Source organism: Heteronotia binoei, chromosome 21, assembly GCF_032191835.1.
Source record: "Heteronotia binoei isolate CCM8104 ecotype False Entrance Well chromosome 21, APGP_CSIRO_Hbin_v1, whole genome shotgun sequence".
NCBI lineage: Eukaryota > Metazoa > Chordata > Lepidosauria > Squamata > Gekkonidae > Heteronotia > Heteronotia binoei.
In genome coordinates, this window is record NC_083243.1 from 82,638,214 (window position 1) to 82,651,276 (window position 13,063).

Here is a 13,063-nt window from a genome sequence, read left to right on the forward strand (position 1 = left end):
AAGTGCAGCGGAAGATAAGGAAGTGGACTGGTGGTGGCGGGAGTGGCAGCGGCGGAGGGAGGCAATGTTGTTATCTTGGGCACCGGGAGGGGGGAGCCCAATTTGGTACCCCTGGCCTTCCCGGCGCCCTAGGCAACCGCCTAGTTTGCCTAGTGGAAGAGCCGGCCCTGATTCTGGCCTAAGACTCTCTAGACATTGGTTCAGAGCCTGACTTCAAACTGTGGTCAAGAGACCTTCTCTTTTTAAGATCTTAGCTAGACCTCTTGCTTGTAACATAACTGTTGTGCCTTTAGAGTTAACTAAATGGAATTTGGCCTGTTAACAAAGTACACCTGTAGAAGTTGGCACTCTCCTAGCTTTAACTCCCCATTCAGAAGATTCCATGCAGCTGCTGTACAAGTTCAAGGCCACACGTAGATCATGCAATTATAGAGCAACTATCAAAGAGAATGACATCACTTACTTGGTTTCTGATTGGTTTACAAGGGCCCAGCAATTAATTAGATGTAGCATAAGTTTAGTTATGCTAAGACCATTGTTAAGGCTAAGATTTCTTAGTCTTCATGCTACACTCTGTGACCAAAACTCTTCAGACTCCATGCTGTGACTCTGTGCCTGACAGAACGCTGTGGAAGACTCTGTGCAATGTCCTTATGCCTGCCTGCTTGAAACTCTGGGTAACTATGATGGATTGTATTATGTAATCTAGTTAAGAATAGGCTTTTGTTTTATCCCTTCCTACAAGTCTTTGTCTTTTTATTATAGTGCACATCAATAAATCATTTGTTTTATTTATAAAACTGTTGTGAAGTCTTCATTCTCATAGTCTCAAAGCTAGTCCAGTGACTTGACTGCTTGTCCAAAGTTTTGTATCATTAACTTTCAGTGCTGCAAGTCAACCTTGCATGGCTGGTGTTATTGCTAATTTCCTGGATGGGCTTTGAGGGTTGGCTCTGCCTTCATTGCCATTGGAAACCTGGTGTTAGAGCCTGGTGGCAGCTACCTTTTGACCTACAGGGAGGGCATAGCTCCCCTGCAAGATTTTGATAAATTTGTGGGAACTAAGAGTGGCAAGCAGTGCCAGAGGTGAAAGAAGCTTTGAATTAATAACCTCCATCCCCTTTCACCACTTTGCCACTACAAAACTACAAAGCAGGAGTCAAGTCGCACCTTTAAGACCAACCACATTTTATTCAGAATGTAAGCTTTCATGTGCTCTCTAAGCAGACTTCATCAGACGAGGGGATCAGGTATAGCAGGCTGAAATACATGCAGTTTGTGGATTAAGAGGGCAAACTGACTGTGATCACATGGTAAAACAGTGTGGCTTGGCCATTTGGTCTGGATAGCCATAAAAGGTAATAAAGTTTCCTGCCAGTTGGTTTTTCTGCAAATCTAGGTAAATCACAAAAGGATACATATTTCCTAATTAGGTGGACTACAACTAGGAAATACTTGTCCTTTTGTGATTTACCTAGATTTGCAGAAACAATAACTGGCAGAAAACTTTATTACCTTTTATGGCTATCCAGATCAAATGGCCAAGCCAAACTGCATGTATTTCAGCTCACTATACCTGATCCGCTCGTCTGATGAAGTGTGCTTAGAGAGCACACGAAAGCTTATGTTCTGAATAAAACTTGGTTGGTCTTAAAGGTACAACTTGACTCCTGCTTTGTTCAACTGCTTCAGACCAACACAGCTGCCCACTTGGATCTATCTACAAAACTATGTATGTGTTCGCCAGTACAAGTTTGCTAATGAAATGAGTTATTTAGTAATGTATCTGTTGAACCTTAAGTAACTTTGTTAGGTTATTTGAAAGATGGTTGTTTCTTCAGATGTGAAGTTGATTCGGAGCCTATTCACTACTGCCAAAAATGATATAACAGCAAAGTTGAAATGAGCAGAACCCTTTCTGTTTTGGTGTGTTAAAATTTGGGGGATATTGGCCTGTTGATAAAAACCCCAAAGGAGTAATTTCCAGTATATAAATAAATGTAATGAACATTGAATAATATTTATTATGATCTGGAATGAGAAAATAAGTAGCAATGTATATCCATTTGCCCGCTATGAACTACTGTGAATATCCTCATCTCTTCTTGTGAGTCAATGAATATTATATTTTCTTTTTACAAATTCAAAAATACATACTACTGATGTGGAACCACCTGAAGATTCACAGTAGCCAGTTACAGCTGTCCAGGTGGGGCACACTTGAGCTGAAGTGCCCAAACTGTTTTCTCTTGGTTACATTTAGTGTCTTGGTTTTGCTTCAAGCTCTGAAATCTCTGGGGCCACCATTTTGATTAGTGCAATATAATTTAAGCTTCCACCTGACTGGACATGTAAGAGGCAATGGAATCAGAAGGCTAATACTTTCCAGACATATGATTTCCAATGCCAGGTTCTTTATCAACAGTCAAATATTTGCCCTGCTCTGTTCTTTATGTCTTAGCATACATCTTATTTGAAGATACTGACTTGAGTTAATCAAGATATGTCAAATACTGTTTGACAGAACTGTTGTTTTGTCCTCTGACCCTCACTTCACATTGTTCTTGTCAGTGCTGTGGGTTGTCTCAACATGGTTTGGCTTCTTTGTAATAGGAACAGAGCAACTCAGCTGCATTTACCTCAGATGTATGTCATCTTTGTTGAATAGCAGACCTAGTACATCGTGTTTCCTGTGCTTACCTTATAAAACCTCTTGCTGTTTCTAGCATTTTCCTCTGGCATGACTCATTTTTGCCCCACCATTTTTCTAAGATTTTGTTTTGTTTCAAAGGCCGACCTCTCTAGAACTCCAGACATCTCAAAGCAGAGAGTGCTGCCTCAAACTGATGTTCGCTGGATGTCAGAAAGTGGAATAATTGATACTTTCATCCTAATGGGGCCTTGTTCTTTTGATACTTTTAAGCAATATGCAGAACTGACAGGTACTGTTTTACAGTGAAAATGCAGCCTTCTGTACCTACTCACATACAGTCCACACATATATTTCAAAGGGAAGATGACAAAAGAACTATAAGCATTAGAAGCAGAGGTCCTACATTACAGTATGTCACAGTATGTTAAAACACTTGTTTGCAATGCTGGGCTGTAATAACAATGGTTATTTTAACAGTCATAAACAGGATGTCCCCCTTAAATGTATACAGTATGTCACAGAAATGAGTACACCCCCTCACATTTTGTAAATATTTAAGTATATCTTTTCATGTGATAACACTGAAGAAATGACACTTGGCTACAATGTAAAGTAGTGAGTCTACAGCTTGTATAACAGTGTAAATGTGCTGTCCCCTCAAAATTACGCAACAGCCATTAATGTCTAAACTGCTGGTAACAAAAGTGAGTACACCCCTAAGTGATAATGTCCAAATGGGGCCCAAAATATCAATATTTTGTGTGGCCACCATTATTTTCTAGCACTGCCTTAACCCTCTTGGGCATAGAGTTCACCAGAGCTTCACAGGTTGCCACTGGAGTCCTCTTCCACTCCTCCAATTATTTATTTATTTATATTTCAATTTATATCCTGCCCTTCTCACCGAAGCGGCTCAGGGCAGCTTACAACATATAAAATCTAACATAGGTTTAGCTTTAAAACATCAATTTACAACAATTTAAACAATAAGATAATAAAACATATAGAACAGCGGTCTGTCGGAATGTTACACTACAGCCCTCCATGATGACATCACATAGCTGTTGGATGTTAGAGGCCTTGTGCACCTCCACCTTCCGTTTCAGGATGCCCCACAGATGGTCAATAGGGTTTAGGTCTGGAGACATGCTTGGCCAGTCCATCACCTTTACTCTCAGCTTTTTTAGCAAGGCAGTGGTCGTTTTGGAGGTGTGTTTGGGGTCGTTATCATGTTGGAATACTGCCCTGCGGCCCAGTCTCCAAAGGGAGGGGATCATGTTCTGTTTCAGTATGTCACAGTACATGTTGGCATTCATGGTTCCCTCAATGAACCGTAGCTCCCCAGTGCCGGCAGCACTCATACAGCCCCAGACCATGACATTCCCACCACCATGCTTGACTGTAGGCAAAACACACTTGTCTTTGTACTCCTCACCTGGTTGCCACCACACACGTTTGACACCATCTGAGCCAAATAAGTTTACCTTGGTCTCATCAGACCACAGGACATGGGTCCAGAAATCCATGTCCTTAGTCTGCTTGTCTGCAGCAAACCATTTGCGGGCTTTCTTGTGCATCATCTTTAGAAGAGGCTTCCTTCTGGGATGACAGCCCTGCAGACCAATTTGATGCAGTGTGCAGCATATGGTCTGAGCACTGACAGGCTGACCCCCCACCCCTTCAACCTCTGTAGCAATGCTGGCAGCACTCATACCTCTATTTCCCAAAGCCAACCTCTGGATACGACACTGAGCATGGGCACTCAACTTCTTTGGTTGGCCATGGCGAGGCCTGTTCTGAGTGGAACCTGTCCTGTTAAACCACTGTATGGTCTTGGCCACCATGCTGCAGCTCAGTTTCAGGGTCTTGGCAATCTTCTTATAGCCTAGACCATCTTTATGTAGAGCAACAATTCATTTTTTCAGATCCTCAGAGAGTTCATTGCCATGAGGTGCCATATGGAACTTCCAGTGACCAGTATGAGGGAGTGAGAGCGATAACCTGCTCCCCCTTCATACCTGATACCTTGTACCTCTAACAAGTCACATGACACCAGGGAGGGAAAATGGCTACTTGGGCCCCATTTGGACATTATCACTTAGGGGTGTACTCACTTTTGTTACCAGCAGTTTAGACATTAATGGCTGTTGCGTAATTTTGAGGGGACAGCACATTTACACTGTTATACAAGCTGTAGACTCACTACTTTACATTGTAGCCAAGTGTCATTTCTTCAGTGTTGTCACTTGAAAAGATATACTTAAATATTTACAAAATGTGAGGGGGTGTACTCATTTCTGTGACATACTATATACATTTAAGGGGGTCACCCTGTTTATGACTGTTAAAATAAATAACCATTGTTATTACAGCCCAGCATTGCAAACAAGTGTTTTAAAAAAATAGCAGGCCACAAACTCTTTCATTAGTTCTGTCTGCATGAACTCCAGAATGTTACAAAACAGTTTCAGTGGCACATCTGACATCCTGCTCAGCCAGAAGGATGCCTGGGGCAAGTGGGAAAAGTAACTCGTATTTACAAAGCTACATTGGCAGCTTGAAACAACACAATCATGTATAAATTCTACAGTCTGTTTTTTGGTCTCAAAAAGAGCAAATTACACTTTCATTTCAAAGGATCTCTTCCTCTACACTTTTCATGCATTTGGTTTAGTGCTGAAGCAATTACATTACAGACCAGGTATCCGCACTATCAAACATCCACTAAGAGAGTAAGAGTAAAATTAAAGGATACATCACTGATAAAATCAGTTTGAGATTTGTTGAAAGGCTTTTATGCTTCCTTTTCTTTGTTAGGCACTCAGTCCTTGCCTCCACTCTTCTCCCTTGGCTACCACCAGTGTCGCTGGAACTATGAAGATGAGAATGATGTAAAAGAGGTTGATGCAGGTTTTGACGAGCATAGCATCCCTTATGATGTTATGTGGCTTGATATTGAGCACACTGATGGCAAACGGTACTTCACATGGGATAAAAAGAAGTTCTGCAATTCTGACAGGATGCAGAAGGAGCTTATGAAGAAGAAACGCAAGGTAAGCAGTGCAGGAATAGCAGGGAGAAAATCATCATGGAAGTCTACAGCCCATATGGCTTCCATGTACAAGGCAACCTGCTAAAATCATCCATATATTTGTAAGAGTGCAAATAGCAGAATAAAACATCCCAAACAATCTTTTTTTTAAAGTAACAATAAAATGTAGGTGCTAAACACTCCAGTCTATAAACCTGATCATCAGAATGTTTTGGGGGGGATCATGTCTTTGAAAGTGTCCCCCATCCTAAAGTCATCAAGTCCTTCATTAGAGAAGACTGATAGTTGCTTTGGGGGGGTTTTTGATGGCAACAAAATTTCAGTTAGCAGGAATGTGGAAGAATAAAGTTGCTCCTTCACTTTCAAAGTTAGTGTGACAAAATATGAGCGATGTTAACCATGAGTAATATTACTTCACACTTTGTAGAACACCAAACTTTTCATACTAGCCATTTCCTATAAAATGATTACCTTTTCTATACTATGTAGCCTCTACCAAAAAAAATTACAGGTGACCAGCAGGTGGCACTCTGTCTTAATCTGTGGATTCATTAAAGACTACAGCACATCTAATATCTTGTTCTTTTGACATGATGGATACAAATTATAATTTATAACCTGTTTCTCCAATGGTTGAGTTATTATAACCACATTTTCTGTATATTACTGTCCCATAAGACTGCCTTGAGGATAGTTGTTTTTGCATGAAATGTCATAATTGGAAATGTCAAAAGAGAAACAACATGAGCAAGTGTAAAGTGATGCATAGTAGGGCAAATAATCCCAGTTTCACATATACACACTGATGGGATCTGAGCTGGCAGCAGCAGACCAAGAAAGGGGACCTTAGGGTGATAGCAGATGATAGCAGCTGCTGTGAAAAAGGCAAATCCATTCTGACCATAATTAAAACAGGAATAGAGAATAAAGCTGCAGCTGTCATACTGCCCTTACACAAACCTCTGGTGAGACCACACTTGGAATATTGTGTGCAATTCTGGTCACCACACCTGAAAGGATATTATAGGGCTTGAAAAGGTGCAGAACAAGAGCAACCAAAATAATCAGGGGACTAGAGCAGCTGCCCTATGAGAATCATTTAAAACCCCTAGGGCTGTTTAGCCTAGGAAAAAGCAAGTTAGGTGAGATGTGATAGAGGTTTATAAAATTATGCACGGTGTTGGGAGGGTAGACAGGAAGAAATTTTTCTCCTTCTCCCATAATACTGAAACTCAGGGTCATCCACTGATGCTGAAGGGTGAGAGATTCAAGTCAGACAAAGGGAAGTATTTCTTCATACAGCATATAATTAGTTTGCGGAACCTGTTGTTGCAAAGATGTTGTCATGGCTGGCAAATTGGAAGACTTTAAATGTGTAGCAGACAAATTCATGGATGACTGGGCTATCAGTAGCTACTAATCATGATGGATATCTACTCCGTCCAATAACAGAGGGTGTATGTCTCTTTAAATTAGCTGCTGCGGTGCATAGGCAGAATGATGCTGTTGCAGTCTTCCTATTTGTGGGCATCCTAGAAGTAGTTGGTTGACCATTGTGTGAACAGAATGCTGGACTAGATGGGCCTTTGGTGTGATCCAGCATGGCTCTTCTTATGTTATGTCTGAATAATCTCAAAACCTTTCCTGCAGCATGCTGAACAGTCAATACTGATGGATATCCTATTGTTTCTTTTACTGACAGCTGGTTGTCATTGTGGATCCCCATATCAAGGCTGATCCTCAGTATACCATATATGCACAAGCCAAAGGAAAGGGGTATTTTGTAAAAGATCGTACAGGCAAGGATTTTGAGGGCCTCTGTTGGCCAGGTAATAAGTCTACTTTTTGTCTTTGCAAATTCTTTTGTAAAAGAATGTAGAAATATATTACTATTGTTTTTCTTCAGACAAAATAATGAAGGTCAACAGTCAATCATCTAAGATTTCAGGTTTTCACGGCTGGTAACATCATTAGGGTTTGTAGAATCTTTCGGGATCAAGTGCCGTGTTCTACTGGAGAAAGTTTTCCTTCCAGACGTTTCGTTCTCAGCTGCGGAGAACATCCTCAGTGGCGTTGCAGCCGGAGCTGCCAGCCAAGAGGGTCTGAGCGCCTGCTCCGGCTGCAACGCCACTGAGGATGTTCTCCGCAGCTGAGAACGAAACGTCTGGAAGGAAAACTTTCTCCAGTAGAACACGGCACTTGATCCCGAAAGATTCTACAAACCCTAGTCAATCATCTGTTGGTTTTTTAATAAAGCTTTTTGTCAGTGTTCTGTTTCTCTCTCATCATTACTTCAACAAGTGTTGATAGTATGTGTGGGTCCCTTGGAGCCAATGTACAGTGTCTAGTTGATATACCTGCCTTACAGTAGAATCTTAAACATAGTTATATACTTCTAAGCCCATTGACTTTAGTAAACTGACAGCAATCATAAGCTGGTCTACTCAGTATGCTTGCTCCACCCTTTTCAAAAGAGCTTAACCCCAGGAAAATGTTCTTTGGATTGCACTGTTGAAGGGTGTGATTCTGCTTAAAATGGCATTGTTATTAACTGATAGTAGCAAAGCAGGAATAGCAATTTTTTTCTCATTCAGTTTCTGTCTAATATTTATTACCATATATCAAAGAACATGGCACCATATAGCATTGGCCTTTGTGCTGATGCAGCATTGCATTGCACAATGTTCGGGATAATGTAATCATTCTCTTCTGAAGTCTCCATCCCTTCCAAGCAGGAGTTTAATAGTGCATGAAGATGGTAAGTTAAAATATCCAGCTCTCCAAAGAACAAGAGTGAAAGTAGGAATTTATACCACAATTCTCTGACATCAGTTGTAAAGAAGAGCCCAGGAGTCCAGATCTATCTACCATCCCTCCTCCTGTGTTCTTTATAAGTTATTGTTCAAATGTCAGTTTGAGTGCATTTGAAAATATCCTGTGATTTTGTCTGAGTGAATTCTCACCATTTTTTTATACTTGTGTGCAGTAAAAAATACCCATGTGCCCTGTTGTGTGTGAAGGATGCCTACCCGTAGGCACAAATCTTTAAAAATAAAACAGTTAAACCTCCGATGCAGTAGCCCATTCATTTTCAGACTGTCATGTGTATAAAGGAGAAAAACCCATGATTCTGTACCCAAATGTTCTTAGTACTTGATAGGGCTTTTGGCCATTTTATTCTTTGGTTTGCCTAAGTACAAAATGTAAAATGAGAATCATAAGTACGGTAAGACTCAATCAGAGCACAAAATTTTTATTGAGTTTGTCCAGAGAATGGGTTTATAGTTCATATTAGATGGTAATAAAATTACACTGGCTAAAGTGCAATTTAGCATTATCTGTTAATTTTTTTTTAAGTTGGTATTTCATGTTTCTCACAATACAGTTCTTTACAGAGTTATTGTAGTCTAAGCCCATTAGACTGAAGTAAGACTGTCTAGGATTGCATTGGCAGTGCCTGAAGTAATGACAATAGCAAAGGCTCTCTGTTTGCTTGACTTTATCATTCATTAGTGCTGTATTTGGATACTACAAGTATAATTTCCTCCCCCACTTGTAGGTCTTTCATCTTATCTAGATTTTACCAATCCCGATGTCCGAGAATGGTATGCAGATCAATTTGCCTTCAAAAATTATAAGGTTTGTGCTAGGGTTGCCAAGTCCAATTTAAGAAATATCTGGGGACTTTGGGGGTGGAGCCAGGAGACTTTGGGGGTGGAGCCAGGAGCAAGGAAGTGACATCACTTCCAAGTCAAAGGTCAAGTGATGTCACTTCCTGAACTTCACTCCTCTATATCACTTCCAGCACACTGCATCAAACCCCACCTCTAAAACTCTCATGGGGGTTTAGGAATTCTAATTTCTACATCACTTAAATTGAATGTGTCCATCTAAAAAATTCAAACCCATGGGCAATGGCTATCCTCCTACACTTCAAAATGAGGTCTCTTCTAATACTAAATGTATATATCCCTCCCCAGCAAAAATGATCAGATATAGCAAGGTGCTGTAATTAATCTGAATTTTTTATTGAAGAACTTTTATTAGATACTCCAGCACACCTGATTCTAAAGGGGGGGGGGGGAGAGAGACTTTAGTGCTAGACTCAATTCAAATGATAAGATTCTAATTGACAAATTTGGATGAAAGCTTGCTAAATAATGTCACTTAATTCAAAACAGATATGGGCTTCCCTCTTAAACAGTGGAAGCCATTCCCAACCTAGTAAGACTTAGTTACTGCTGTCTTCTCAGGTCAAACACAATTACAAGCCTAAGTAGCTCTATCATACCTCTGGTAATTCTGTGGTCAGGTATTTCTCAGTTGCATTCTCTTTGCCACAAAAAAGAATTTGTAGCTCTTTATGCTTCAGGAACTTGGCAATTTGGAAGCTTAAGATAATTCACACCAGAGAAAATTCTTATATGCACACTAGAGCATATTATGTCCTCCTCTATGTCTAGCAATTGGGAGTGGAGGTTTGCATATATCACCCCTACCAAAAATCCTAATAAGCAGCTCTGGTTACCATCATGTAATAGAATAGCTCTAGGGTTGCCAGGACCTGTTACTGACCAGAGGCAGGAGTAGGGTTGCCAGCTCCAGGTTGGGGTATTCCTGGAGACTTGGAGGTGGAGCCTGGGGAGGACACGGAACTCAGTGGATTACAATGCTCCCAAAGTCCACCCTCCAAAGCATCCATTTTCTCCAGCAGAAATTGACTTTGTAATCTGGAGATATGCCATAATTCCAGGAAATACTTTCAAGTATCAGTTATTCATCTTTTCATTTAGTGGGATTAGAAAAGAACACAATATCAAAACAATATCTGCAGTACTGCATTTAGAACACCTGGACTCAGAAGCAATGTTCCCTCTAAGCTGTGGGGTCATGTGAGCAAAAAATCTACTTTGTGAGCTATTGGCATTGAAGTCATGAGCTCCTGCATAAATTAGTTTCATGTGGGGCCATTTTTCCTGAGCTAAGACCAAAATGTGTGAGCTGGAGACTAAAAACTGAACTAGCTCACACTAACTCAGCTTAGAGGAAACATTGCTCAAAAATATGTTTAAAAGTCATCTAGAACCAACATATTCATAATGCAATAAACTATATTGCTTCCTTTTCACAAAAAATACAATTCCTGTCAAACTATCTGATCTTTACCTGGAAAATCCCTCCCCCCAGTTGTTATAGGATTGGTTTGTTTGGTGTGTTTGTTGTGATAAAAAACCTGCTATATCTTAAGGGGGGAGGAAGGAGAGCAGGATAATTAACTCAGCAAAACAATGCTAGCAAATAAAAATAGGTTAGTTTTAACACCCATTTTCTCAAGTGAAAATGACTTCTGTAATCTGCAAATCAGTTGAATAAATATGCTTGCATATGAAAAAATATACCTTGAATTAAACTTTGTTGGTCTTAAAGGTGCCACTGGGTTCAAAGTTTTAGCAAGGTTTTAAAAATTAAGACAAATTTCTTCAAGAATGTTCCAGACACCCGGGCCAGCATATACCAAAGTTAAGCTGAACATGGGGTAGCCAAAGGCAATAAAAGCAGAGGAGGCAATAAATCAGATAAGACAATGAAAAAATAAACAGTCTCCACAAGAACACAAGGCTGGGACTGCGCTTAGCCCAGCCCGGCTGAGAAGCACATAAAACGAAAACTTAAGCACTCTAAACCGATACCTTAAATCATTTAAAATCAAGCTTTAGAAAGCACCTTAGTCGCAGAGCAAAACAGCGTCAGAAGACTACTCCTTGCCTGCACTTCCTGTTCTGGAAGAGAGGCTTTTCTTCTTAAAGGCAAAACAACCCCAAAAGTTCTCAATAAGTATTCTACTGCAAAGTTCTGCAGAAGTTGCTGCTGACAGGTTGAGGGCAAGGCAGTTTATCAGTTCATGCATCATTCAAAATCTCATCAAGAACACCTCATGCCTTTCTGTTCTGCAGTGAAGGCACAGAGCAGGTTTGTGTGACGAGAAAATGTTTGCTAGATCTCCCTCTCTCTGTGCCTGGAAGGAATGTTTATTTACACACCAACCACCTCTACAAATCTTCTTTACTAACAGGACAGGACACACACACACACCCCCTCCCTTCCCTTCTTTTTCGGCTCTTGCTTAGCATGCCTGGGTGAGGACTGGACTCCAGTGCCGAGCCTTCGGTGGGTGCAGGGAATCAGGCAGGCTCTCTCCGGAGAGTGGCATGAAGTTCCCCCCCTCCCCCCGCTTCTGGACTTTTGGAGACCGGGGGAGGAGGCTATAAATTCTGGAGTCCCCCGCCAGGGCGGGGGGGTTGGGAAGCCTAGTTTGTGCCCTTCTCTTACAATCCTTTATGGTGGAATCCCTAGAAATAAGGCGGTTTCAGAGGGTAGCCATGGTTATCTGCAGGGGAAGAACTAGAATTGAGTCCAGTAGCACCTTAGAGACTAAGAAGATATTAAAGGTATGAGCTTTCAAGGGTCAAAGCTCCCTTTGTCATATTTCTGGCTCCAGAAAGCTCATATTTCAGAAATCTTGTTGGTCTCTAACGTGCTACTGGACTTGTATTTAGCTGTTAGAAATAAGGGAAAGAGATGGTGGGGGGGAGCAGTTTAAAAAAGGAAGTTGCATTAGATAGTTGCACACTGGAATAATCCTAAATGTATGAAAGTTGTGTCACATTTTATCATAACATCTCTCCCCAGGACTGTAATTTGCCCAAGGTGCAACTAGGCATTAGAGTAGTGATCCCCAACTTGGTGCTTGTGGGTATCACCATGGCAGTCCCAGATGTGTGTCCATGGTGTGGAAGTGGGAAATACTACAATAATATCGCTGTATAAAGTACTGGATACTAAATCCACAACTTCCTTGTACAGCACAATCTAAATAATAAATTTTATGCTAACCAATACAGTGTGGCATGTTTCCTATAGGGTAGTCATTCACCTAAATTTGTCATGCGAAGTTTTATAATAAGTGAAATATCCAAAAATGTATCTTGCCTAAAAAGTATAAATCCAAACAATATAAGTGCCCATGATTATCATAAATTGATTCAAGCTCTCATTGAAGCTAACGAGACTAAGACAATGAGGGATTGATCCAGCTTCCCATTTCCCAAGCCTTCTTCAGGTCTTGTAACTCAGTTTCAAAAGCTGCATCCCTATGAGGTTTTTACCCAGATGGGACACATCTGGCCCTTGTTTTTCTGAGTAACTTCCACATTACTCATCAGGCTCCTAGAGCTCTCCATTTTAATCTGAAGCAAAGAAAAACCCCATTTGCTTGACCTAAAAGGGCAAGAGTCCACTGCCTACAGATAGGGCCTCCACGTGAAAACTTAGTTTCACCTAGGGTTGCAAAGTCCAAT

The 13,063-nt window shown here is 40.8% G+C and overlaps 1 protein-coding gene across 2 annotated transcripts in view; it reads left to right on the forward strand.

Annotated features, from left to right (window-relative positions):
* The window catches only part of GANC (glucosidase alpha, neutral C), a 75,930-nt gene that overhangs the window by 33,229 nt on the left and 29,638 nt on the right, over positions 1-13,063 (forward strand). The window contains exons 10-14 of one of the 2 annotated variants that reach the window (XM_060261255.1): positions 2,614-2,646; positions 2,792-2,942; positions 5,471-5,706; positions 7,408-7,534; positions 9,265-9,344. In XM_060261255.1, coding sequence (XP_060117238.1) covers positions 2,614-2,646; positions 2,792-2,942; positions 5,471-5,706; positions 7,408-7,534; positions 9,265-9,344 — 627 coding nt within the window. The remainder of the gene's footprint in view (positions 1-2,613; positions 2,647-2,791; positions 2,943-5,470; positions 5,707-7,407; positions 7,535-9,264; positions 9,345-13,063) is intronic. The other variant, XM_060261256.1, reaches the window with a different exon arrangement.